The sequence below is a fragment of the Rhinoraja longicauda genome, chromosome 12 (genome assembly GCF_053455715.1).
Source record: "Rhinoraja longicauda isolate Sanriku21f chromosome 12, sRhiLon1.1, whole genome shotgun sequence".
Lineage (NCBI taxonomy): Eukaryota > Metazoa > Chordata > Chondrichthyes > Rajiformes > Arhynchobatidae > Rhinoraja > Rhinoraja longicauda.
In genome coordinates, this window is record NC_135964.1 from 12,910,516 (window position 1) to 12,937,449 (window position 26,934).

The 26,934-nt window shown below is 44.0% G+C and overlaps 2 protein-coding genes across 3 annotated transcripts; one reads left to right on the plus strand and one right to left on the minus strand.

Moving 5' to 3' along the window:
• The first annotated feature begins 778 nt into the window (after positions 1 to 778).
• popdc2 (popeye domain cAMP effector 2) lies at positions 779 to 16,264 on the plus strand. Its single transcript, XM_078409049.1, has 4 exons — positions 779 to 1,272; positions 5,146 to 5,254; positions 9,497 to 9,948; positions 15,435 to 16,264. The coding sequence occupies exons 1-3, from the start codon at positions 779 to 781 to the stop codon at positions 9,902 to 9,904; spliced, it is 1,011 nt and encodes a 336-aa protein (XP_078265175.1). The 3' UTR covers positions 9,905 to 9,948; positions 15,435 to 16,264.
• taf13 (TATA-box binding protein associated factor 13) lies at positions 16,056 to 25,664 on the minus strand. Of its 2 annotated transcripts, none has more exons than XM_078409050.1 (4): positions 25,573 to 25,664; positions 23,374 to 23,452; positions 19,156 to 19,253; positions 16,056 to 17,386 (listed from the first exon to the last, which is right to left on the minus strand). In XM_078409050.1, exons 1-4 carry the CDS (start codon positions 25,597 to 25,599, stop codon positions 17,216 to 17,218), a joined length of 375 nt encoding a protein of 124 aa, XP_078265176.1. In that variant the 5' UTR covers positions 25,600 to 25,664; the 3' UTR covers positions 16,056 to 17,215. The 2 variants fall into 2 exon arrangements, with proteins under 2 accessions (XP_078265176.1, XP_078265177.1); XM_078409051.1 differs by lacking the exon at positions 25,573 to 25,664 and adding an exon at positions 25,398 to 25,500.
• Positions 25,665 to 26,934: the final 1,270 nt, after the last annotated feature.

Below are 26,934 nucleotides of genomic sequence, written 5' to 3' on the forward strand. Positions count from 1 at the left end.
TCACGCTATCGTGTACGTTTTGGTTGTAGTTCAGGAACAAACAAACAAATAAACAAGAGTTTTAGTGTATGTATATATAATACACACACACATATATATATATATATATATATATATATAAATATACATACACACACATACACACTATATATGAACACACTATATATAACAAAACTGAATATATATATATACACACTCACTATATATGATCTACATATATATAACAAAACTGAATATATATATATTTATACACACACACTATATATGATCTACATATATATAACAAAACTAAATATATGTATACACACACGCTTGTATGTGTGTATTTATATTCAATTTTGTTATATGTATGTATATATATATAGTCCACATTACAGGTCAGGGAACAGTGCAGCTCGGAATTTTATAGCACAGATTATGCTGCTAACTACATGTGTTTAAGAATGTTGTCTGTACTGTATTAGATTGGGAGTGTGTTGAAGTCGCGGCAACCGCTTATCAACTGTGCTACAATTATGTTAAGTGCCATCTGTTCTCTCCCCCCCCCCCCCCCCCCCCCGCCCCCGCCCAGCCCTCCTTGGATTTCAATTCCAAACATGGTAACCTTTTCTCTGTAACTTCGTTCTGTTGACAAGACAAATCCCCTCTCGCTCTCTCGGACACGCAAACGCGCCGCTTTTGTCTCTGCCTGTTTTGGCAAGCCCTCGGTCGCTTCACAGACTCAAAACCTCCCAAGTTTGTCTTGCTTTTTGTTGTTGGTGGGGAGAAATAGGGCAAAATGCTGAGGGAGAACTCAAGTTTCCTGGAAACTCTTCTATACGACGACTTTGACTGCAAGATTCCCAGGCATGAGAATGAAGGAGCCATGTATCACTTGGCTAATGTTATGTTCACTCTGGGCTACATGAGTGGAAGTGGCTTTGTGGGACTGATTTATATCTTCAGTCTTTTGGGCATCGGCTTCTTCATCTACAGCCTGTGGGGCTGGCTGGATACGTGCGGGCTGGACATCTTTATGTGGAACCTCCTAATCTTCGTGCTGTGTCTGGTGCAACTCGCCCACGTTGGTTACCGGCTGCGGAAAGTGACTTTCGAGGAGGACTTCGGCAACCTTTACAAAGACATGTTCCGGCCGCTCCAGGTGCCGCTCAAAGTCTACAAGGAGATCGTGAGATGTTGCGATGCCCAGGTGGTCAACCTGGCCCGCGACCAGAACTACGCTGTCGAGGGCAAGACTACGATCGACCGCCTCTCGCTGCTGCTCTCGGGCAGGTAGGTGCAGGGCTACCCTAACAAATACCCACCTCCTGGTCGGCATGGGCATGTTGGGCCGAACGGCCTGTCCCCGTGCTGTACCACTCTGAGTCTGGACCATTGACATCAATAGTTTGAACTATCTGTGTAATCGTCTGAAAGGTAACCATCTACCTTGTAATCAGGAAACGGAACCATCCTATCGCCAACTAGATGTGTATATACACTGAACTGTTTTCTTCTTCTCGATTATTATATTGTTTAGAGTGCACTATGTTTACGTATTCTGTTGTGCTGCTGCAAGTCATTGTTCTGTCTGGGACATACGACAATAGAACTCTCATCTACTTTCGGGTCTGAAGAAGGGTCCCGACCCGCAACGTCACCTATTCAATTTCTCCAGAGATGCTGCCTGACCCGCTGAGTTACTCCAGCATTTTGTGTCTATCACTTGCCAGGCTTTGTCCCACTCCCACCTCCCCCTTTCCAGCTTTCTCCCCCCACTACTCCAGCATTTTGTGTCTATCTCCCATCTACCCCATTGGAAACACTCGGACTATCTTTAATCGCACCATATCTTGCACTAACCATTATTCCCTTTATCCTGTACCTGTACAGTATGGACGGTTTGATTGTAATCAAGTATTGTCTTTCCCGCTAGATAGACACAAAATGCCGGAGTAACTCAGCGGGACAGGCAGCATCTGTGGAGAGAAGGAATGGGTGACGTTTTGGGTTGAGACCCTTATTCAGACTGGTTAGGAAGGGAAACGAGAGATATAGACGGTGGTGTGGAGAGATAAAGAACAATAAATGAATGATATGCAAAAAAGTAACGATGATAAAGGAAACAGGTCATTGTAAGCTGTTTGTAGGGTGAAAATGAGAAGCTAGTGCGACTTGGGTGGGGGACGGATAGCGAGCAAGGGAATGCCAGGGCTACCTGAAGTGAGAGAAATCAATGTTCATACCACTGGGCTGTAAGCTTCCCAAGCAAAATATGAGATGCTGTTCCTCCAATTTGCGTTTAGCCTCACTCTGACAATGGAGGAGACCTAGGACAGAAAGGTCTATGTAGGAATGGGAAGGAGAATTAAAGTGTCCAGCAACCAGGAGATCAGGGTGGTTCAGGCCAGCTGAGCAAAGATGTTCCGCTAAACGATCGCCCAATCTGGGTTTGGTCTCGCCGATGTATAAGAGTCCACATCTTGAACAACGGATACAGTAGATGAGTTTGGAGGATGTGCAAGTGGACCTCTGCCTAACCTGAAAGGACTGTTGGGGTCCCTGGAAAGAGTTAAGGGAGGAGATATAGGGACAGGTGTTGCATCTTCTGCAGTTGCAGAGGAAGGTACCTGGGGAGGGGGTGGCTTGGGAGGGAAGGGATGAGTTAACCAGGGAGTTGTGGAGGGAACGGATCTGTGGAAGGTGGAAAGGGGTGGAGATGGGAAAATGTGGTGGGATCCTGTTGGAGGTGGTGGAATTTTCGAAGGATTATGTGTTGTATGCGACGGCTGATGGGGTGGAAGGTAAGGACTAGGGGGACTCTGTCTCCGTTGCAACTAGGGGGAGGAGGAGCAAGAGCGGAACTGTGGGGTACTGAGACATGAGTGAGGGCCTCATCTATGATGGGAGAGGGGAATCCCCATTCCCGAAAGAATGAGGACATCTCAGATGTCCTAGTATGGAACACCTCATCCTGGGCGCAGATGCGACGTAGACGGAGGAATTGGGAGTAGGGGGATAGAGTCTTTGCAGGAAGCAGGGTGGAAAGAAATATAGTTGAGATAGTTGTGGGAGTCAGTGGGTTTGTAATAGACCTTAGTCAATAGTCTATTTCTTGTGCGTTTAGCCTCACTCTGACAAAGGAGGAGCCTGAGGACTGACTGGTTAGAACGCAGCAAAAAAAAGCTTTTCTCTGTACCTCAGGTATACGTGACAATAAAGAACAAACTAAACTACCTTTCCACTCTCCAATGGTCTCTGAACTCTGATCCTGTCTCTACTCACCGCCATCTCCACCCCCCCCCCCCCCCCACCCACCTCTGTGCCTGTGATCTATGGCCTCACCACAGCCTGCAGATGGAAGCTTCAAAGCCAGTCCTTTTGATGCCTGATGATTTCATGCTCTTCAATAATAAAACACGTTCACTCAAGGCTTGCGGAAAGCTGCTGTGCCAATGCCATGCACAGCGGTCCATGTGTTCCCTTCTAAGGAACTGCACCATTCCTAGCCGACTTTTTCAAAGATGATTCTTGGGGAATGGGTGAGAAAGGTACATGCCAATTTGCGCTCTTTATGCACATCAAGATCACATCAGAGTAGCCTTTTAACAAAGGGGCAGAAGGGCCTCGACCCGAAACGTCACCTATTCCTTTTCTCCAGAGATGCTGCCTGATCTGCTGAGTTACTCCAACACTCTGTGTCTATCTTTGAGCCCCTTTGATCATGTTAGCAGAAGTCAACCGTGCAAAATATAACTCTAAGCGATTGCAAATGAACACAAACCATTTAGCCCTACGTAATTTCCACAATTACATTTTCCAGTGCATCATACAGATACAATAACTGCATTTAAAACACATTTCCATAGGTACATGGATAGGAAAGGTTTACAGGGCGGTACGGTGGCGCAGCGGTAGAGTTGCTGCCTTACAGCGAATGCAGCGCCGAAGACTCAGGTTCGATCCTGGCTACGGGTGCCGTCTGTACGGAGTTTGTACGTTCTCCCCGTGACCTGCGTGGGTTTTCTCCGAGATCTTCGGTTTCCTCCCGCACTCCAAAGACGTACAGGTATGTAGGTTAATTGACTGGGTAAATGTTTTTTAAAAATTGTCCCTAGTGTGTGTAGGATAGTGTTAATGTGCGGGGATCGCCTGGTTTAATAGGTAAACAGGTGAAGGGGGTGGGGGTTGAGAAGCAGATGGTGGACGAAGACTAGAGATGAAAAGATAGAAGGTGTGGGACAAAAGGAATGAAGAGTTGTGAATTGTGAAGCTGAAGGAAAAAATGTAGGTGGCTGTACTGACAATAGAACACCAAAATTTGTTCTTGCTCCATTTTAACAGGCCTGTTAACACACAGATAAATATACATCAGTGATTCCCTTTCAAAATAAATGTTAAAAATCAAGAGAACACAGGAAGTGATTTTGGATCATATTTGAAGAAATGTAATGGCGCATGGATGACATTTTAAAATGGCTAAAATGGCAAGGATCACAATGTAAATCTAGGCACATGAATTTGCCGGGGATGGAGGGATATGGATTATGTGCAGACAGATAAGAGTTGGGCATGGCATCATAATCGGCACAGATATTGTGGGCCGAAGGACTTGTTCCTGTGCTGTACTGTTCTATGTTCTAGGAGGTGAAAAGGGCAGGTGAAAAGGAGATGTGCAGGGCAATTTTTATTACACATAAGTTGGTGACTGCCTGGAATGTGCTGCCAGGGGTGGTGGTGGAAGCAGATATGATAGCGGCTTTTAAAAGACTTGGATGGGCACATGGATATGCAGGGAATGGAGTGATATGGATCATGTGCAGTCACAGAAGAGTTGTCTTGGCATCATGTTTGCCACAGAAACTATGGGCTGAAGGGCTTGCTTCTGTGCTATACTGTTGTGTGTTGTATATATGGTTTTCTATTGTAATTTCTTACCTTTTATTTAACAATTTTTAAACCAAGTTGAACTATCGGTGTTCAAAATTCCTACTTTCTGAATATCGATTGAATGGGGCAGAGCCAAGTGCAAACACAGCCTGTGTGCTGTCTGTGTACACTGCATGGCGCGGGGAGACCAAGGTTCCTATATGGTGATTCTTTCAATAAAATATTTTAAAATGCGTATTTGTAATAAGTCAACTGGAAACCTTTTGTGTTTTGCAGGGTTCGTGTTTCTCATGATCAGCAGTTTCTGCACTATATCTTTCCCCACCAGTTCCTCGACTCACCCGAATGGGAATCTCTGCGGCCTAATGAAGAAGGCAGTTTTCAGGTAATAAGTTCATAAGTCACAGGAGTAGAATTAGGCCATTCGGCCCATCGAGCTTACCCCACCATTCAACCATGGCTGTTTTATCTTTCCCCTCTCAACCCCATTCTCTTGCCTTTTCCTCGTAACCTTTGACACCCTTACTAATCAAGAACTGTCAATCTCCGCTTTAAAAATACCCATGACTTGGCCTCCACTACCATCAATGCTAATGAATTCCACAGATTTATCGCCCTCTGGCTACAGAAATTCCACTTCATTTCCTTTCTAAAGGCACGTCTTTTTACTCTGAGCCTCTGCTCTTAGACTCTCCAACTAGTGGAAACATCTTCTCCACATCCACTCTAACCAGTCCTTTCACTATTCAGTAAGTTTCAATGAGGTCTCCCCTCATCCTTCTAAACTCCAGTGAGTACAGGCCCAGAGCCATGAAACCCTATCACATGTTAACCTTCATTGCTGGAAACATTCTCGTAAACCTTAATTGGATCCTCTCCAACGCCAGCACATCCTTCCTCAGATATGGGGCCCAAAACTGCTCACAATACTGCAAATGCAGTCTGACCAGCGCCTCAAAGATAGGAGTTTCGCCATCAACATAGGCAGTTATTCCTCTGCTCCAGCTAGCCTCTCCTGCGGAGTTCCACAAGGCTCCATCCTAGGCCCCATTCTCTTCTCTCTATACATGCTCCCCCTTGGCCAAATCATTCAAAGGCACGGCATTTCTTTCCACTGCTATGCCGATGACACTCAGCTTTACCTCCCCCTGAAACCCAACAACCAGTCAAATTTAAACAGCCTCTCACACTGCCTTGAGGACATAAAATGTTGGATGGCACAGAACTTCCTCCAATTAAATGAGAGCAAGTCTGAGGTCATCCTATTCGGCCCCCCCGACTCCATCAAATTGATAACAGGCAGTCTTGGAAGCCTATCCTGCCTAGTCAAACCGCATGTCAAAAACCTCGGCATGATATTTGACTCTGCATTAAAATTTGATAAGCAAGTCAACGCTGTGGTAAAAGCCAGCTTCTTCCAACTTCGAACCATAGCTAAAATCAAACCTTTCCTCAAATTCGACGACACAGAAAAAATCATTCACGCTTTCATTTCCTCCCGCCTAGACTACTGCAACTCCCTATACACTGGGATCAGCCAATCTTCCCTGTCCCGCCTGCAACTGGTCCAAAACGCCGCAGCGAGACTCCTGACGGGTACCCGTAAAAGGGACCACATCACCCCGATTCTGGCCTCTCTCCACTGGCTCCCTGTACGGTACAGAATCAACTTCAAGCTCCTCCTATTCACGTATAAAGCCCTAAATGGACACTCCCCCCCCTACATCAAAAATCTTCTAACCCCCCTCTCTAACTCCAGGTCCCTCAGATCGGCCGACTTGGGGCTATTCACTATCCCGAGGTCTAGGCTTAAACTCAGGGGTGACCGCGCTTTTGCGGTTGCAGCTCCTAGACTGTGGAACAGCATCCCTCTTCCGATCAGAACTGCCCCCTCCATCGACTCCTTTAAGTCCAGGCTCAAAACATATTTCTACTCCCTAGCGTTTGAGGCTCATTGAGGAGGCGCTGTGAACTGTTTGCGTGCTACTGTATGTTTTCATTTTTTTTTTTCTATTGGAACCTAATCAAATGTACAGCACTTTGGTCAACGTGGGTTGTTTTTAAATGTGCTATACAAATAAAATTGACTTGACTTGACTTGACTTGACTTGACTTATAAAGCTTCAGCATTACATCCATGTTTTCATATTCTAGTCCTCTCGAAATAAATCCTAACATTACATTTGCCATCCATACTACCGTTGTACACCTCGCAAGTTGTACAAAGTTCTTTGGTTTTTTGATGTTGATAATGAATCACCAAAGTAATAATTGAAATTTTGAACAAGTGATAGGTGTCCTGTATCTATAAACTTTAAAGGTACCAATGGCAGGCAGTTTATATTATATGCCGGAGTAATATAGATAAATAAACCAATTGTATCTATTCAAAGTTGACTCAGCCAACATGAAACATGTTCTCTTCAGTGCACCTAATCTTCTATCCAAAATTCCTCTATATATTATAAATGCAACAACATACTGTTACTACTCTGGGGAGAGTATGGGATGCCTTTTGGCCCAACCCAGCCATGCTGACCAAGATGTCCCATCTAAGCAAGACCCATTTGCCTGTGCCTGGCCCTCATCCCTCTAAACCTTTCCTATCTGCGCAGGATACATGTTGAATGTTTACAATATTCTCTCCTCTTATTTCAGTAATCTGAGTATTTTACAGTCTGATTCAGGTTAATTTACTGCCACATACGCCAGAGTCAAATGCCATTCCTTGTTCACATGACGCTCACGGGGTGAACAGTCTACATGCAGTAATGATAAATACAACAATAGATACAATGATGAGCACAAAGCAGCAGAATGGTGCAAGATTATAGTGCAAACGAGTATTAAATGACAATGATGAAAGAACCACATGAGGGAGGGTTGAGAGGAAGAGTGCATGGGATGTGAAGAGGGCATGAAGAGGGTGTGTGGTTCAGGAGTCTGATTGCAGTGGGAAGAAGCTGTTCTTAAGTCTGGACCTGTGGGATTTCAAGCGCCTATATCTTCTCCCAGAAGGTATGAAATGGAAACTGCAGTTTGCCCAAGTACTCACCCTTTAAACAAAGAACTGCATTTTTAATACTCATTTAGTTAGTTTAGAGATACAGCATGGAAACAGGCCATTTGGACCCACTAAGTTCAGGCCGACCAACGATCACCTGTTCACACTCGTTCTATGTTATTCCACTATCTCATCCAGTCCCAACACCACAAGGGGCAATTTACAGATCCAATTCTTTGGGATGTGGGAGGAAACCGGAACTCCCACAGGAAACCAATGTGGTCACAGGGTGAACACGCAAACTCCGCACCAACAGTACCTGAGGTCAGGATTGAACCCGGGTCTCTGCCGCTGTGAGGCAGCGGCCCAACCAGCTGTGCCACCTGCCATCAAAGGAAATTGCCATAAATATGTCACATGACATAAATAATTAAAAGGTTAGATTTGTAATCTCTTAAGTCATTTTATGTTTGGCCAATATTCTCTGCCCTATCTGGACATCTAAGGAACGATTCTAAAAGAAAACTGTCAACAGGATTTGTTTTGCTTGCCTGAATTGCATACTGGTAAATTTTAGGTACATTTCCCTTAATTTTCTGGACATCATTTGGCAAAGCTCCTTGGGAACATGTGCTTGTAAAAAAAATGCCAGTGAAAATAAACTGTTATAGTACTTAACATCCAATTTTAGATACTTAATACTTACCGTTCCAGGTAGACATATGGTGGTGGAGAAAGCTTTTGGCACGCTGGTCTTCATCCTTCAGGGAATTGAGTATAGAAGGAGATTGTTACAGTTGTACAAGACACTGGTGAAGCCGCACTTCAGTGTGTTCAGTATTGTGTATAGGTCTGGTCACCCTACTATATGAAGGATGTCATTAAGCTGGAAAGAGCGCAGAGAGCATTTACAAAGATGTTGTCAGAACTCAAGGGCCTAAGCTATAGGAAAAGGATGGGCAGGCTAGGACTTTATACCCTGGAACGTAAGAGGCCAAAGGGTGATCTTATGGATGTGCATAAGTTAATGAGTGCAATAGATACGGTAAATGCACAGAGTCTTTTTCACAAGGTAGGGGAATCAAGAACCACAGGACATAGGTTTAAGGTGAGAGGGAAAAGATTTAATAGGAACCTGAGGTGCAACACTTTCACGCAGAGGGTGGTGGGTGTATGGAACAAGCTGCCAGAGGAGGTAGTTGAGGCAGGTACCATAACAACATTTAAAAGGCATTTGGATAGATAAATGGATAGGAAAGATTTGGGATATGGACCAAATGTGGGTAAATGGGGCTGGCTTAGATAGGGCATCTTGGTTGGCATGGATGAGTTGGGAGGAAGGCCTGTTTCCACGCTATATAACTCCATGATTCCATCTGCGGACCACATGCCAGCAAGTTCTTATTGGAGGTGATTTTTGGTATTTAAGTAGAAACAAGGAACAGCAGCTGCTGGTTTGCAAAATAGACACAAAAATGCTGGAATAACTCAGCGGGTCAAGCAGCATCTCTGGAGCACGTGGATAGATGACATTTCGGGTCAGGACCCTTCCTAAGACTGAATGTAAGTATTTGTTTCCGTCCTGACACACCTACATCATGGATCGATGTATCTGTTTTGCAGGTGACACTGACAGCAGAAACAGACTGTTGCTACGTGACGTGGAAGAGAAGGAAGTTATACGTGCTCTTGGCCAAACACCACTACATTGCGCGCCTATTCACGGTCCTGCTGGGGAACGACATTGCAGACAAACTCTACGCACTGATCGACAAGCTGTACTGCAGGGGTGGGGTCCGTTACGACATCCGCCTGCCGAGCCTTTATCACGTGTTAGCACCTTCTGTTGAATCTGAGAAGGAGAAGGCCGCAGAAGACTCATTTAATGCACAGGAATCTCCCTTTAAAAAATCGCCCCCGGATCACGCCGAGCTTATTGGTGAGGATTCAAGCAGCCTAGTTCTGGAAGACTTTGCAGATATGACTGGATCATTTATGGAATATACCAGTGAGAAAGAGTACATGAAATAATGACCCAGTCAATGTGATAAAACCTTGTGTCTGTCCATTCATGTGTAAGTACACTGCTGCTTCAAAGCATACCACTACACCTAAAAAACTAACCTGGCTCTCTGACCCTACCACACCACATTTTGTGTGGTGAGTGGACAAATTCCCCTTGATCAGTTGGGGTGTTCTGCTATTGTTGACATACAATATTAATTTGGACTTAATATAGTTTCCTTTTAATAGAGTCATAGAGTGATGCAGTATGGAAACAAGCCCTTTGGCCCAACTTGCCCACACCGGCCAAAATGTCCCAGCTACACTAGTCCCACCTGCCCATCTAAAGAAGTTCCTCCTCACCTCCTTTCTAAAGCGCCCTTTAATTCTGAGGAGTTGACCTCTGGACCAAGACTCTCCCACCAGTGGAAACATCCTTTCAACATCCACTCTATCTATGCCTTTCATTATTCTATAAGTTTCAATGAGGTCCCCCCTCAACCTTCTAAACTCCACCGAGTACAGGCTGTCAAACACTCATCATATGCTAACCTACTCATTCCTGGAATCATTATTGTAAACCTCCTCTAGACCCTCTCCAGAGCCAGCATATCTTTCCTCAGATATGGGGCACAAATTTACTCACAGTACTCCATATGCGGCCTGATAGAGCCTCAGCATTACATCTCTGTTTTTGTATTCCAGTCCTCTTGATATAAATGCTATCATTGAATTTGCCTTCCTTACTACCGATTCCTCTGGCTAATACTGGCTGATAAAGGCCAATGTGCCAAAACCTTTTTGACCACCTAATCTACCTGCGACTCCACCTTCAAGGAACTATGCACCTGCTCTCCTAGATCCCTCTGCTCTACAACATTCCCCAGATCCCTACCATTCACTGTGTAGGCCCTGCCCATGTAAAACTTCCCAAAATGCAACATCTCACATTTCTCTGTATTAAATTCCATCAACCATTCCACAGCCCACCTGGCCAATTGATCCAGATCCTGCTGCAATCTTTCACAACCATCTTCACTATCTGCAAACCCACCCACTTTTGTATCATCTGCAAACTTGCTAATCTTGCCGTGTATGTTCTCATCCAAATCATTGATATAGATGACTCTGAGTTTTATCTTATTGGTTTGTTTAGCCTCCCAAACACAGATACATAATGGAGACACAAGGAACTGCTGATGCTGGCATCTTCAGCAAAACACAAAGTGCTGGAAGAACTCAGCGGGTCAGGCAGCAGCGGTGGAGGGAATGGACAGGCTACATTTTGGGTCGGGACCCTTCCTCAGTCACACTCAGATACACGTTGTTTGGGATAGATTAGGAGAAGATGTCATGTTTGAGTTTAGTTGTTTAGTTTGCGTTAAAATCACTAATTGCTGTCTACTTTTTAGATCTAGCTTAGGCGTACACATACCAATAGCATGCTGCATTTTGTTGCAATTGGGCAATATTACTCTTTTTATGTGAAGGTCTTTATACATATTTGAAAATGTGAAAGTGTGGATTGCAATTCTTTGTGGGAGATGACATTGCCACGTGACTAAATTTAATTTAGCAATTCATGCAGCAAAATAGATCAATGCAATGTACACGTTCTGATCTAATCCAACACAGGACAAACAGATGAACACATCATACCACACCAAGGTAACTTCTCCATTTTCTTTACTTAAGGATCTGAAACTATCCAAATGTGACTGGCACATCAATGCTAAATTATTGGTGTGGTTAATAGGAGTCTCTTGCTGTTAACTTATTTCCACGTTGTGATGAACTTATTGCTCATTTTGACTGCATTTGAACTCTCAGATTAATACTTGCATCATGGGATGGTGGGACTGAGGTCACAGAATCTTTTTCCCAGGCTTATGGAATCAAGATCCAGAGGGGAAAGATGTAATAGGAACACGGGGGACAACTCTTTCAGGCAGAGGGCGGTGGGTACAGGGAACAAGCTGCCAGAGGCAGGTACTATAACAATATTTAGACATTTCAATAGGTAAATGGATTGGAAAGATATAGAGGGATATAAGCCTTGAGGTCAAGACTCCTTGAGGACAAATTCACCAAGCATCTTAAAGGCCTTTACTAAATTCTCGAATGTACGGTAGCGCAGCGGTAGAGTTGCTGCTTTACAGCGAATGCAGCGCCGGAGACTCAGGTTCGATCCTGACTACGGGTGCTGCACTGTAAGGAGTTTGTTCGTTCTCCCCGTGACCTGCGTGGGTTTTCTCCGAGATCTTCGGTTTCCTCCCACACTCCAAAGACGTACAGGTATGTAGGTTAATTGGCTGGGTAAATGTAAAAATTGTCCCTAGTGGGTGTAGGATAGTGTTAATGTACGGGGATCGCTGGGCGGCACGGACTTGGTGGGCCGAAAAGGCCTGTTTCCGGCTGTATATATATGATATGATATGATAGTAGTGATCTCACCGTAACATGTACAAAAAAAGCAGATTAGAGACACATACATCACTTTGACAGGCTAGGTGTAGCTTTGCTGTTCCACCTGCCTAGGACACGTATAGTCAAGTGTCAGTCTTAAAAGAATCAGTCAGTTCAGTCAGATCTTTTCACCGAGAGGGTAATAAATGCTCTACCCAAGAGGATCATGGAGGCATACTTGCGAAGTGCATTCAAGATAGGAATTGGTTGACTTTTTAGATATCAAAGGAATTGCTGGATATGAAGTTAGTGCAGGAAAGTGGTGCTGAGGCCAAGGATCATCTATGATCTGACTACACAGAGGAGCAGACTCAAAGGGTCGAATGGCCTGTTCCTTCCCCCTAGTTGAGTTTGGTTTATTATTGTCATGTGTACTGAGGTACAGTGAAAAGCTTTTTTGTTGTGTGCGGTCCGGTCAAATTTGTTGATTTGCTGTATTTGCCATTCTATTGTTTATGTATATAATCTTCAGTAAGTTTAGACAATATTTAATGGTATCCATTTACAGTTACAACACACTGATGATAAAGGGCTAACTCTACTTTTTGATTGCTTATTCCCTTTCAGTCTTTCATAATGCAGGAAATTGCAAATTTTGTTTTAAGTGATTCAAAAATTTGTTAGGTAAAGTCGACTTGGACTATCAGATATTTCTGCAGTGTTAACATTCTGAGTGGAATTGGCAGTTTTTCATTGACATTCTAATCTATTTTGCATGGGAAGTATTCAGAACAGTAGTGATCTGGATGTTGGGCATATAAATTCCATTCATTTGATTGTCCAATTCAATGTTAATTCAGGCTGCTGATAATATCCATAGCACAATTGACATGGCTGGTCTGTTGGAATGGTACTGCATATACAGTATGTTCATGAATAACAATGCTTTTGCCCAGAGTAGGGGAATAGAGAACCAGAGGACATAGGTTTAAGGGGAGGGAAAGATTTCATAGGAACTTGAGGGGTAACTTTTTTTTAGACAAAGGGTGGTGGGTTTATGGAGCGTGGTAGTTAAGGCAGGTACTATTGTGACATTTGGACAGGTATATGGATAGGATAATGGGCCAAATGCAGGCAGGAGGGATTAGGAAGTGGGGCATGTTAGTCAGAGTGGGCAAGTTGGGCCAAAGGGTCTGTTTCCATGCTGTATGAGTAACAAAGCTATTCATTTTGCAGTCCTAATATCTCACTAAATTATCAAATGTTAATAAGATTTTTTATAAAAGACATACTGGTATTAATTTATTGGCCCAGATTTTCCATTCAGCACATTGACCAAAATAGGCATCTATAATATGCACCTTAGAGAGCATTTTATCAGGATGCATCACAGATTGGTTTGAGAAAAGCTCCATCCAAGACCGCAAGAAATTGCAACAAATTGTGATTTGACCATCCCACAAATCAACCTCTTCCATTGACACCTCACGATGCCTCAGCAAGGCCAGCAGCATTATCAAGGACGAGTCGCACCCAGGCCACTCCCTCTTCTTCTCCCCTCTCCCATCGGTCAAATGGTTTAAAAATGTGAAAACGCACACTACCAGATTCAGGGACAATTTCTTCTCAACAGTTATCAGGCAACCAGAGAGCAGTGCTAAACTACTATCTACCTCTGATGTTCCTTGTACTCTCCTTGACCGGACTTTGTTGCTTTTCCTTGCACTAAACGTTATTCCCTTGTCATATATCTATACACTGTAAGTGGATCAATTGTAATCATGTATTGTCTTTCTGCTGACTGGATAGCACGCAACAAAAGCTTTTCACTGTACGCCGGTACACGCGACAATAAACTAAATTATTATTAATTCATTAAAATGAATAGGATGTGGGGAAATCATAGACTGGCAGGTACACTAGGGAGTAAGTATCCTGGAAGCTTTGTTGAGTTTCCATAAATGAGATCAACTGCTAAAGGCAATCCTAAAACAGAGCAAGTAATTGCAGCACTGAAGCTAAAAGGTCTAGATGATCAATTGTCAGATGAAGCGAAATGGAGCCAAGAAATTCTTGCAGCAGCATCACAGTTCTGTAAACAGTACTCAACAGTACATTTGCACTAACTAAATTTGTCTTTCAGTTTGGGGTGGACAGTGGTGAAAGGGAGGGTGCAAAGTTGTGGGAGGTGATAAGATGGCAAAAGAGGGTACAAGTTGGGGGGGCGATGGTGGGTTAAATATAGCTGTCCTTGCATTCATAAAATTTAAACTTCCGTAACCGTACTAATATTGTAAGTGTATAACAATGTCATATAATGGACAACATTGTATAAACGCGTGGTTGGATTGACAATAATTTTTCTTGACCCCGAGATGCAGCACATAGAGTAAACTTTAATTGAACTCCAGCTGTAAAATTAAGAGTCCTGGCAAACAAAATATACTTTGAAACACTCACTCACCAAGATCAGCCTAGTATTCTTGTGCTAATATATTTTGAATTGGAAACGTTCTTGCAGGTCTAAGTCCACTTTTGGTTCTACGCGTCAGCTTCACCTTCTTGTGCTTCCTATACATTTTAAGTGGAATGCTAATAATACTGCCTCCACATAAACAGAGTTGGGGGGTTGCCCGTGATAAAGAATTAATACAGAAATATCTGTACGAGTAGGATTGTTTATAACATTAATAATAAACTATCAGGTGTCGAGTACTGACAGCAATCTGCAGAGTACTATTGCTGTATAAATTAAAACCAAGTGACCACTTACACAACAATTGAATTGAAGATATACCAATGTAGAATGGACTTTCTAATTATCACTGTTAATAACACGTAGAACAGTATAGCACAGGAACAGGTCCTTCGGCCCACAATATCTGTGCCGCACCTCATGCCAAGACAAACTAATATCATCTGCCTGCATATGATCCATATCCATCCATTTCCTGCATATCCATGTATCTAAAAGTAAACACCACTGTTCTGAGCCATTTCAACAGGAAGATGCAGATTTAATTTAATAATGCATTCAATCTTAGTTGACACGTTACATGCAAGGACTAGGAGCAGGTTCACTTAATTGTTACTAGCAAAAATGTAACCAATCTCATCCCTGTCTTATTTCTACGGTGTTGTTCCCCTGCAGGTATGAACAATTCTTGGAGCAATGTTCATAAGAAATGTGCTCCATTGGCTCCGACTCAGACACCAGAACTCTGAACACTACTAATGGGATGATGAAAGTGGCATGGGAAAGCAGTGAGCGAGTACTACTCAACCAACATCTGAAGACTGGAAGAAAGGTCATCTATTTTCATGCATCTGCCTGCTTATTTTAATAATATCCTTCACTAATATCCCAAAATAAAACAACCGATCGCACTGTTTCAGCAACTTGCGTTTAGTGCATCATCTGCGGCAGTTCAATGAGATTACGCACTTCTAGGATTAAAATGAAAATACAATCAAATGTTATGGTATCTAAGTCATTTGAGATATATCAGTCATTAAAAAGGTTGCAGAATTCCGCAAAACATTGGTAATTTTCATATATTCCATTAAAAATACCGGTAGAGACACCTGCGACAATATTAATTTCCCTCTCAAACAACCTGGTGGAAATGCCTTGTATAAGTTTCCTCAATTTTGATGGTGCCAATGTCAGTAAATACTTAATTTAAGAGACTGTAGTGAGAATTGCAAGTTAAACATGACACTGTACATTTTACAAAGAGCAAGTGGAAAATTAAAGTTCACAACATTGTAATCAACTTTAATGTGCACAATATTTTGTACGTTTTTATTTAATTCATTACCCATTGGTTCGACAATTCAAATGAAACACTTTCCCCGAAATGTCGAGGACCATATAAAAAGTATGCAGCTACTAAAACAAAAAGCAAATCCGCTCCAAAACAAATCTCCGTGATTTAGTTTAGAGATACAGCATGGAAACAGGCCCTTCGGCCCACCGAGTCCACACCAAACATCGATCACCTGTTCTCACTAGTTCTATGTTTTCCCACTTTACTGTCCCTGCATACTGGGGGCAATTTAGAGGCCAATTAACCTACAACCCCACACGTCTTTGGGATGTAGAAGGAAACCGAAGCATCAGGAGGAAACCCATGTGGTCACAGGGAGAACTGCCTCGCAAGAAATGCCTTGTGATGTTTTGCTTTGTGCCTTTATGCAAATATTGCCTACGCATACTTCCTGTCATCATCGCACATGAAAACATCCACATTTATTGAAAATACTTTAACGTAAACTTGTCAAAATCTCTGTATACGTTATCTCAGCGTGGGGCTGTGGCATCACTTGCAGGAATTACGATCACAAGACAATTTTAGTTGTCATTTTCTATTCCAAAATACATAGATATTAGAGTCCTATTATAAATTATTATGGACAGAATGTATAACTTTAAAATAGGTATGGAATTATTTCTGCCCCTCTGGTCCAATTATTTCTTGCCCTCAAATTCCATTACACTATTTGCTTTTCATTAAGGCCAAAGCTTTAGATTTCCATTATATTTACTGCTGCAGACCAGACCAACTGACAGGTAATGTCTGATATACTGTTTCCTGATAGGTACATAAAAGCCAGCTACAAGGATTGCTCCATTGAATTCCTCAGCCAATAACATGTTTACATTGTGATTACAAAAAAAGGAAATTAATCTGCAAAAAGAGACAAGATGCTGGAGTAACTCAACAGTTCAGGCAGCACCTGTGGAGAACACGGATAGGTGACGTTTCGGGTCGGGGCCCTTCTTCAGACTCTCTGCTGCGTTGCAGCCGTTGATGTTCCCTGCTGCCCCTTGTGATATTTGAAGTATGATTTTGAGTTGAAACATTGTGCTTCAGGTACACGTTTCAGAGATAGTCTAAAGTGAGTTACCATTTGCTCCTCAGTGTGGACCTAAGAGCCATAATTAGCTTCATCAAAAGCTTTCCTGGCACGTTTCAATTCTTCATTCATTGTCAGCAGGTCTTTCACTCTTGCAAACTTCCGAGGATCTTTACGAATGAGAAAGACAATATCTTCAACTTGAACTCGCCCCTGACGTCCTATCGACATGGCCTTGTGTATCTAGGTGGTGAAAAGTTACAAGTCACAATTTTGTCAGAGAAAAGAGCAAAATAATTTCACAATATCATGATATCCATTTGCTTGGAACAGTCCTAAGACCTGGAAGAATCCAAGACTCAAAACAGTACAGCACAGGAACAAGCCATTGGCCCACAATTTCTTTACTGAACACAGTGACAAGTTAATCAAATCTCCTCTGCCTGGACGTAATTCATACCCCTCCACTCCCCACACACCCAAAAGCCTCTGAAATCCCACTATCGTACTTGTCTCTGCCACCACCCTTGAGACAATAGAGGTTTTATGTATTTTGTATGGAATATGCCATAAGCTGTATAAATTCTACTCAGAATTTTGAGCAAATTGACACAGCAAATCCTGAAATGCAGAACACCAAAAAAATCCTCACTACTCATCAATATGGAGTGTAGACTAGTTGTGTCACAAAATCTACCCTCAAACCCACTCATAGAGTCAAACAGCAGAAAATCAGGCCCTTCAGCCAAGATGCCCAATCTAAATCTTATTTGCCCACGTTTGGCCCATGTCCCACAAAACCTCTCCTATCCATGTACCTGTCCAAGTGCATTTAAATGCCATTATGGCACCTGCCCCAACTACCTCCTCTGGCTGCTAATGCCACCTTCCGTGTGAAAATGTTGCCCCTCAGGTTCCTATTAATTCTTTCCCCTCTCATCTTAAACCTATGGCCTCTAGTTCTTGATTCCCTTACCCTGGGGTATTTAGACAATTTTGACTCACTTTTGAATGTAACACTTTAAAACTTTAAGTAGAACACAAAGTGCTGGAAGAGCTTTGCGGGTCAGGCAGTATCTGTGGTGGAAATGGACAAAGGTTACGGGGAGAAGGCAGGAGAATGGAATTGAGGGAAGATCAGCTATAATCAAATGGTGTAGACGATGAGCTGAATGGCCTAATTCTGCTCCTATGTCTTATGATGTTTCAGGTTGTAACCTTCATTAGACTGATGGTGTAGGGGGCATAAAGCTGGAACAGAGGTAGGGTTCATTGTCCTTGTGTTACCTTCTTTCAAAACTTTGCTCGACTCCATCCAAAGACGCAACAGTCTTTCCAAGCGAGGCAGAGATTCACCTGCACTCCCTCCAACCTCATCTATTGTATCCGCTGTTCCAGATGTCAACTTCTCTACATCGGCGAGACCAAGCATAGGTTCGGCGATCGTTTCGCTCAACACCTCCGCTCAGTCTGCCTTAACCAACCTGATCTCCCGGTGGCTCAGCACTTCAACTCCCCCTCCCAGTCCCAGTCTGATCTTTCTGTCATGGGCCTCCTCCATTGTCATAGTGAGGCCCAGCGCAAATTGGAGGAACAGCATCTCATATTTCGCTTGGGCAGTTTACACCTCAGCGGTATGAATATTAACATCTCCAACTTCAGATAGTTCCTCTGCCCCTCCCTTTCCCCTCCCCCTTCCCAGTTCTCCCACTAGTCTTCCTGTCTCCTACTACATCCTATCTTTGTCCTCTCCTGACATCAGTCTGAAGGGTCTCGACCCGAAACGTCACCCATTCCTTCTCTCTAGAGATGCTGCCTGACCCGCTGAGTTACTCCAGCATTTTGTGTCTACTCACAATGAATGGCTTGCATAAACCCAAAAAAGAAATGTAATAATGCATTGAGAAAAGTATCTGTGTCTTCAGCAACATGTTCTCCCAAATGTGAGCTCTGCATGCCATTAGGTATAATCACATTTATTTGCAGGGAATAATTTGTGTGGCTGATCTCACCATTTCAGTGATAAATTCTATGACAAGATCCTCCAGGATGTCCACTGATTCAGTATAAGGATTCTGATCATCCCCAAAGCCGTACATCATACATCTCACTGTTTGGAAAGAACATGCATTTTAAAATGTTCAACTATTATAGTTTAATAAGTTTTCAATATTTACTCAAGTGTCGAATCTTAACGATTTTAATGGGAGTAAGAGGCAACCGTTATGGAAGGATGTAAGTTAGAGATGGAATAAAATTAAAAGAAAAGGTGTCTAACATAGCAAAGAGTAGCGGGAAGCCAGAGGATTGGGAAACTTTCAAAGAACAACAGAAGGGAACAAAATGGGCAATATGGGGTGAAAAGATGAAGTACGATGGCAAGCTGGCCAAGAATATAAAGAAGGATAGTAAAAACGTCTTTAGGTATGTTAAGAGAAAAAGATTAGTAAAGACAAATGTTGGTCCCTTGAAGGCAGAAACAGGTGAAATTATTATGGGGAACAAGGAAATGGCAGAAGAATTGAACAGGTACTTTGGTACTGTCTTCACTAAGGTAGACACAATTTCCCAGATGTACTAGAGGACAGAGGATCTAGGGAGACAGGGGAACTGAAAGAAATTTGCATTAGGCGAGAAATAGTATTGGGTAGACTGATGGGACTGAAAGCTGATAAATCCCCAGGGCCTGATGGTCTGCATCCCAGGGTACTCGAGGAGGTGGCTCTAGAAATTGTGGACGCATTGGTGATCATTTTCCAATGTTCTATAGATTCAGGATCAGTTCCTCTGGATTGGAGGGTAGCTAATGTTATCCCACTTTTCAAGAAAGAAGCGAGAGAAAATGGCGAATTATTGACCAGTTAGCCTGACATCGGTGGTGGGAAAGATGCTGGAGTCAATTTTTTTAAGAAGTAATAACGGCGCATTTGGAGAGCAGTAAAAGGATTGGCCCAAGTCAGCATGGATTTATGAAGGGGAAATCCTGCTTGACTAATCTTCTGGAATTTTTTTTTCAGGATGTGACAAGTAAAATGGATGAAGGAGAGCCAGTGGATGCAGTGTATTTGGACTTTCAGAAAGCCTTTGATAAGGTCCCACCTAGGAGATTAGAGGGCAAAATTTGAGCACATGATATTGGGGGTAGGGTATTGACATGGATAGAGAATTGGTTGGCAGACAGGAAACAAAGAGTCGGAATAAACAGGTCCGTCAGAATGGCAGGCAGTGGCAAGTGGAGTGCCGCAAGGCTCGGTGCTGGGGCCGCAACTATTTACAATATATATTAATGATTTAGATGATGGAATTAAAAGTAACACAACAAATTTGCAGATGACATAAAGCTGGGTGGTAGTGTGAACTGCGAAGAGGATGCTAGGAGGTTGCAGGGTGACTTGGGATAGGTTGAGTGAGCGGGCAGATGCATGGCAGATGCAGTATAATGTAGATAAATGTGAGGTTATCCACTTTGGCGGCAAGAACAAGGAGGCAGATTATTACCTTAATGGTGTCAGATTAGGAAAAACGGAAGTGCAATGAGATCTGGGTGTCCTTGTACACCAGTCACTGAAAGTATGCGTGCAGGTACAGCAGGCAGTGAAGAAAGCTAATGGCATGTTGGCCTTCATAACCAGAGGATTTGAGTATAGGAGTAAAGCGATCCTTCTGCAGTTGTATAGGGCCCTGGTGAGACCACATCTGGAGTATTGTGTGCAGTTTTGGTCTAATTTGAGGAAGGACATCCTTACTATAGAGGCAGTACAGCATAGGTTCACGAGGTTAATCCCCCGGGATGGTGGGACTGTTATATGAGGAAACACTGGAATGGGCTTGTATTCACTGGAATTTAGAAGGATGAGAGGGCATTTTATAGAAATATATAAAATTATAAAAGGACTGGACAAGATAGATGCAGGAAAATGTTCCCAATGTTGGGGAAGTCTAGAACCAGGGGCCACAGTCTAAGAATAAAGGGGAGGCCATTTAAAACTGAGATGAGAATTTTTTTTTCACCCAGAGTTATGAATCTGTGGAATTCCCTAGCAGCTGCGGCTTACCTGCAGTCCGTCTGTCTTTGTGTTTTTATGTTGTTCTTTTTGTCTTGATTGTACTGTAAATGTGATGTGGTTTTTTGGGGTTGTGTACTATGGGGGGGGGGGGGGGGGGGTGGCGGGAACTGTAACTGTAAATGTAAAATTGTCTCTTCCGAACAGAGACGCGACCTTTTGTTCTGGGCCGTGTCTCCGTTCCCGCTGCGGCCTACCAACGGCCATGAACCTGGAGCTGGCGGCCTCCACCTGGGACTCGCCTGTGGAGGCTACGGCTGCGGGGACGTCGGAAGCTCGCAGCCCCCTGGGAGGGGGCCGACATCGGGAGCTCCGGCAGCGGCAGTGTCTTTGCCCGCCCCGAATTGCGGGGCTTGGGTCGGCCCGCCGCCGACCTTTCACCGTCCGGCGCGGCCTGAAATAGGCCGCGGGATTTTCTCTACCCGGCGGGGGCTTCAATGTCGGGAGCCCCGACTGCCCCGACATGCAGCGGCAGCAGCAGCGTCTTCGCCCGCCCCGAGTCGCGGGGCTTGGGTCGGCCCACTGCGGACCTTTCACCGTCCGGCGCGGCCTGGAGCGTGGCAACTTCAACAGCCTGACCGCGGGAGAAGACGGCAGGGGAAGAGAAAAGACATTCTGGCCTTCCATCACAGTGAGGAGGTGACTGGAGGAGACTCACTGTGATGGAGGTTTCTTTTTGTTTGATTGTGTCTGTTATTGCTTATTTTTATTGCTCTTATTGTTGAACTGCGGGTAATCTTTCATTTCACTGCACATTTATGTGTATGTGACAAATAAACTTGACTTGAGCAGTGGAGGCCAATTGACTGGATGAATTTAAAAGAATGTTAGATAGAGCTCTTGAGGCTAGTGGAATCAATGAGAATGCAGGCACGAGTTACTGATCAGCCATGATCACAAGGAATGGCGGTGCTGACTCGAAGGGCCAAATGGCCTCTTCCTGCCCCTATTTTCTATGTTTCTATGACTTTGTGGCAATATGATCAGTAGTAACCACTAAAGTTACATAAATGCAATTAAGAGAGAGTTAGATAGAGCTCTAGGGGCTAGTGGAATCAAGGGATATGGGGAGAAGGCAGGCACGGGTTATTGATTGTGGACGATCAGCCATGATCACAATGAATGGCGGTGCTGGCTCGAAGGGCCAAATGGCCTCCTCCTGCACCTATTTTCTATGTTTCTATCTATGTTTCTAACCTACTGTCAGTGGATAAATCTACTACAGGGGGCAAGATAATTAATAATTATTGGAAGAATGGAGCAGATGTACAGAGTGACTGTAATTGCAGATTCCAGCACGCTACTCAGTACCATGAGATCTAAACCGTCAGTGCACATTTTAATTGTATTCAAATAGCACTTGACTATGAACAACAAGCCAGAAAGTGGGATCAGACCAGATAACTCTTTCTGGCTTACATGAATGTGGCCGAACAGCTTCACGCTGTTCTATACAATCCTGCTCCTTTAATAGTCAATGGTGCTTTTTATTGTCACATGTGTTAATTGTTAACACAGTGAAATTATTTTCCTTACAAACAGTCCAATAGAGTATCACAATACCCCCACAAGTGTACAGCAATAATCTACTGAGATGCATACAGGAGGCGCGGTAGGACAGACGCCGGTTCCCTCTCCTCTCCTGCCTCACCTCACTCCTTGCCCGGAAATCACTGGCTCCCCTGAAGCTACGGTTCACTGGGAACCCGCTGCCCAGCTTCTTAAGTGCTGCAGCCTCCCGGGAGCATCAGCCGCAAATTAAGGGCAAAACTAAGTTCTTACAACCGTAAAAAATGAATATAATTTTCAAATCTGATTAATACCAATTGAATAAAAAGACATTTCCAAAAATAAATATGTAAAACAAATTTCCACCTGAACTCAATTTTCAGTCTTCCTGCAGGTGTATAAGCAAAATGTAGGCAAGGTTTTATGAAGATTTTACACAAACATCCTTAGGAAAATAAACACATCACACATTCCGATTATTCAAAGCATAACTTTCAAATTCGTATCAAATGATCAAGACGTGACTGATGAATTAATTAGTAAATCAGTGAAAACTGAATGGGGAGTTAAATTAACCACATACAGAAAATGTTTAGTCTTACACGTTAGCTTAGCAATGAATTACTGATTTCCAACACATTAACAGAGTTGACTTACATTCTTTAGAAAATAATCTTTTTCTTCTGCCTTGTCCACCCTCTGCACCACTTCCAGTCTCCTCCACGTCATCATCAAACTGTAAGTGCAAAAAGACCAGATCACACCTTCCCTTTGCTTGTCCAATTGTACACTAAGTAATGATACATTGCTGATATACCTGATCCACACCGTTGCTATGTATCTCCTGGAGCTGTGGCTTTGAGATCACATTAACTAATCACCAGGAAACAGCTACAAACCAAGATCTGCATCTGCATACATTTGCTGGAGTCATAGTCATACAGCACAAAACAGGTCCTTCCGCCCAACTCACCTATGCCAACCAAGATGCCCCCATCTATGCTAGTCCCATCTGCCCACATCCCTCTAAAACTTTCCTATCTGTACCTGGCCAAATGTCTTAAATGTTTTTATTGTACCTGAACAACCTCCACTGGCAGCCTGTTCCATATACTCACCATTCTGAGTAAAAAAAGTCACCTGTCACATTCCTATTAAATCTTTCCCCTCTTATGTCTGTTCTCCAGTTTTTCATCCCCCTACACTGGGTAAAAGAGTCTATGCATTCACCCTATCTATTTGCCTTGCGATTTTATACAGGTCTGCATGTAAACACTAGAAACATAATTTTCAGTCAAGTTTATCTGATTTTGCAAAGATACAGCACTTCATTCACCATTAGAGCATCCCCTTCCATCCCTGTAGATCTAGACCCAACAAATGTGGATCTTATACAGGGCATCAGATAGAAAGTCGTCAAGAGTGTTTTATTGTCATATGTCCCGAACAGAACAATAACATTCTTACTTGCAGCAGGACAACAGGTATGCAAACATAGTAGTTCTCTATAAAACCCATAAACATAAAAAAGCTACGATACAATAGAACTTTATTTATTTCAGGAGAGAAATTGGTCTGAAAAGTCATAAAACACAAGATACGTGAAATTAAAGTGACAAGTGGAAAGGACTGGGTATGTGCAAAGATTGGGGGGCGGGAGGCAGTCTACTCCACGACAGAAAGGAGAGGAGTTGTACAGTTTGATAACCACTGGGAAAAAGGATCTCCTGCAGTGTTCGTTCCTGCATTTTGGTGGAAAGTACTCCTCAGGTTGACCAGTGTGTCATGGAGGGGATGAGCTGTATTGTCCAAGATACTCTGCATTTTTGAGGAGCATCCTCCCCTCCAAGACCATCTCCAGTGAATCCATCTCTACCCCCAGGACGGAGCCAGCCTTCCTGATGAGTTTGTTGATCCTGTTGCCATCCCCGGCCTTTGCTCTGCTGCCCCAGCACACGACAGCGAAGAAGATGGCACTGGCTACCACCGATTGATAGAACATCTGCAGCATCTTACTGCAGACGTTGAAGGAGCAGAGCCTTCTCAAAAAGTACAGACGGCTCTGTCCCTTCTTATACTGTGCCTCAGCGTTCCTGGACCAGTCCAGTTTACAGTCCAGGTACAAGGTATTTGTACTCCCTGGTAAACTGCACATCCACACAATTGATGGAGTCAGGGGATAGGGGTGTTTCTCTCCTCCTAAAGTCCACCAGTAACTCCTTAGTCTTGTTGTTGTTGTTGAGCTGCAGGTGATTCAGCCCACACAACTCAACAAAGTTGTTGACTACACCTCTGTATTCAACTTTCCTCCCCTCACTGATGCAGCCCACAATTGCAGAGTCACCTGAAAACTTCTGCAGGTGGCAGGAGTCTGAGTTATAGGGAGGTTGCACAGCAGGCGAGGTCACGACCCCTGATCCTTACTGTTGCTACGCGACACCTTCTGGAGTGCAAGCTGTGAACTTCAGGTAAGCACTTACTATGGCTGCCATTGAAGAGTTGGGGTATTTGCTTAGTCTTTTTCATCTATTTTATGTTTGGAACGAATTCTGTTGTGGAACACTTCGTCAGTCCTATGCATGATGCCATGCATGATGTGTTTGTGGTGTGCTCCTATGTGAGGGCCAGTGCTGCTGCTGCAGCTGCATCTCCATTACATTGGATCTGAAGCGCTGCCTCACCGACATCGTGCCGGTGCGGATGACAGTCAACGCGGCAGACGCTGCCCAGCGGTGTCTCTCGCCGCTCCTGTGTGTGTTTATTTCCGTGTTAAACGCATCTCTCTCTCTCTCTCGGTAGCTGTTCCCCCGCACAGCGTTCCCGCGGCCCCGGGCTGTGTGAAGGGCCCGCACTCACCGCCACCTCCTCGTCCTCGTCCGCCATCTTCCTCGGCGACGGAGTGTCGGCAGCACGTCACCGGACACGTGACCAATGGGTCACGTGGAACGGCGGACCACATGACACGGAAGGGCAAGGAGGTCACATGAGGGGATGGACAAGGAGGTCACATGGAGGGGGTGGGCAAAGGCTCATCAGATTGAGCCTTTGTCCATTCATCTGGCAATCTTGCCAGGATTTGGCCCGCCCCACCTCTTTTCTAGCTTTCTCTCCCCTGCTACAATCAGTCTGAAGAAGGGCACCGACCTGTCCAGCCCCTCCACAGATGCTGCCTGACCTGCTGAGTCACTCCAGCACTTTGTGTTTTGTTCAAGAATTTTTTCCAGCATCTGCCGTTCCTTGTGTCATATCATATCATATCATATATATACAGCCGGAAACAGGCCTTTTCGGCCCTCCAAGTCCGTGCCGCCCAGCGATCCCCGTACATTAACACTATCCTACACCCACTAGGGACAATTTTTTACATTTACCCAGCCAATTAACCTACATACCTGTACGTCTTTGGAGTGTGGGAGGAAACCGAAGATCTCGGAGAAAACCCACGCAGGTCACGGGGAGAACGTACAAACTCCTTACAGTGCAGCACCCATAGTCAGGATCGAACCTGAGTCTCCGGCGCTGCATTCGCTGTAAAGCAGCAACTCTACCGCTGCGCTACCGCGCCGTCCTGAGATGTAACTTTTTCACTCAGAGGGTGCTAGTTATATGGAACAAGCTGCCATTGGAGGTAATTGAGGCAGGTAAATTACATTTGGACAGGTACATGGATAGGAGGGGTTATGGGCCAAACACAGACAAATGGGATCATCTTAGATGAGACATCTTGGTTGGCATTGTTGGGCCGAACAGCCTGATTCCCTGCTGTATGACTTTTTATTAATTTTAGCCTTAAGGCTATGTTTTCACTTGCAGTAACCTTGTGAGCCACTCCTACAACCTCAAAGTATTGATCAAATTTGTAACGCGATGAATGGAGCACGACAGCTGTGCTCTCAGACCTAATAAACAAAATGAAAGACGTTTTTTGATATAACCAGCAGCTCGTCAAGTTGCTGTCTCACAGCACCAGAGACCCAGGTTTGATCCTTCCCTCAGGTGCTGCCTTTGTGGAGTTTGCACATTCTCCCGGCAATCACGTGGGTTTTCTCCCACATTCCAAAGAGGTGCGGGTTTGTAGATTCAATTGGCCTCTGTAAATTGCCCCTATTGTGTAAAGTGGATGAGAAATGGGATAACATAGAATTAGTGTGAACGGGTGATCAATGATCAGCGTGGACTTGGTGGGCTGAAGGGCCTGTTTCCATGGTGTATCAACTA

What these genes read in the sequence shown, in the direction of transcription:
- popdc2 (XM_078409049.1), top strand. Translation starts at nt 779, where the DNA reads ATGCTGAGGGAGAACTCAAGTTTCCTGGAAACTCTTCTATACGACGAC. An exon ending in TCGCTGCTGCTCTCGGGCAG is followed by an intron (nt 1,273 to 5,145) that starts GTAGGTGCAGGG and finishes TGTGTTTTGCAG; the next exon opens with GGTTCGTGTTTCTCATGATC. An exon ending in ATGAAGAAGGCAGTTTTCAG is followed by an intron (nt 5,255 to 9,496) that starts GTAATAAGTTCA and finishes TCTGTTTTGCAG; the next exon opens with GTGACACTGACAGCAGAAAC.
- taf13 (XM_078409050.1), bottom strand. Translation starts at nt 25,599, where the DNA reads ATGGCGGACGAGGACGAGGAGGTGGCG. An exon ending in ACGAGGACGAGGAGGTGGCG is followed by an intron (nt 23,453 to 25,572) that starts GTGAGTGCGGGC and finishes TTGCACTTACAG; the next exon opens with TTTGATGATGACGTGGAGGA. An exon ending in TAGAATTTATCACTGAAATG is followed by an intron (nt 17,387 to 19,155) that starts GTGAGATCAGCC and finishes TTCACCACCTAG; the next exon opens with ATACACAAGGCCATGTCGAT.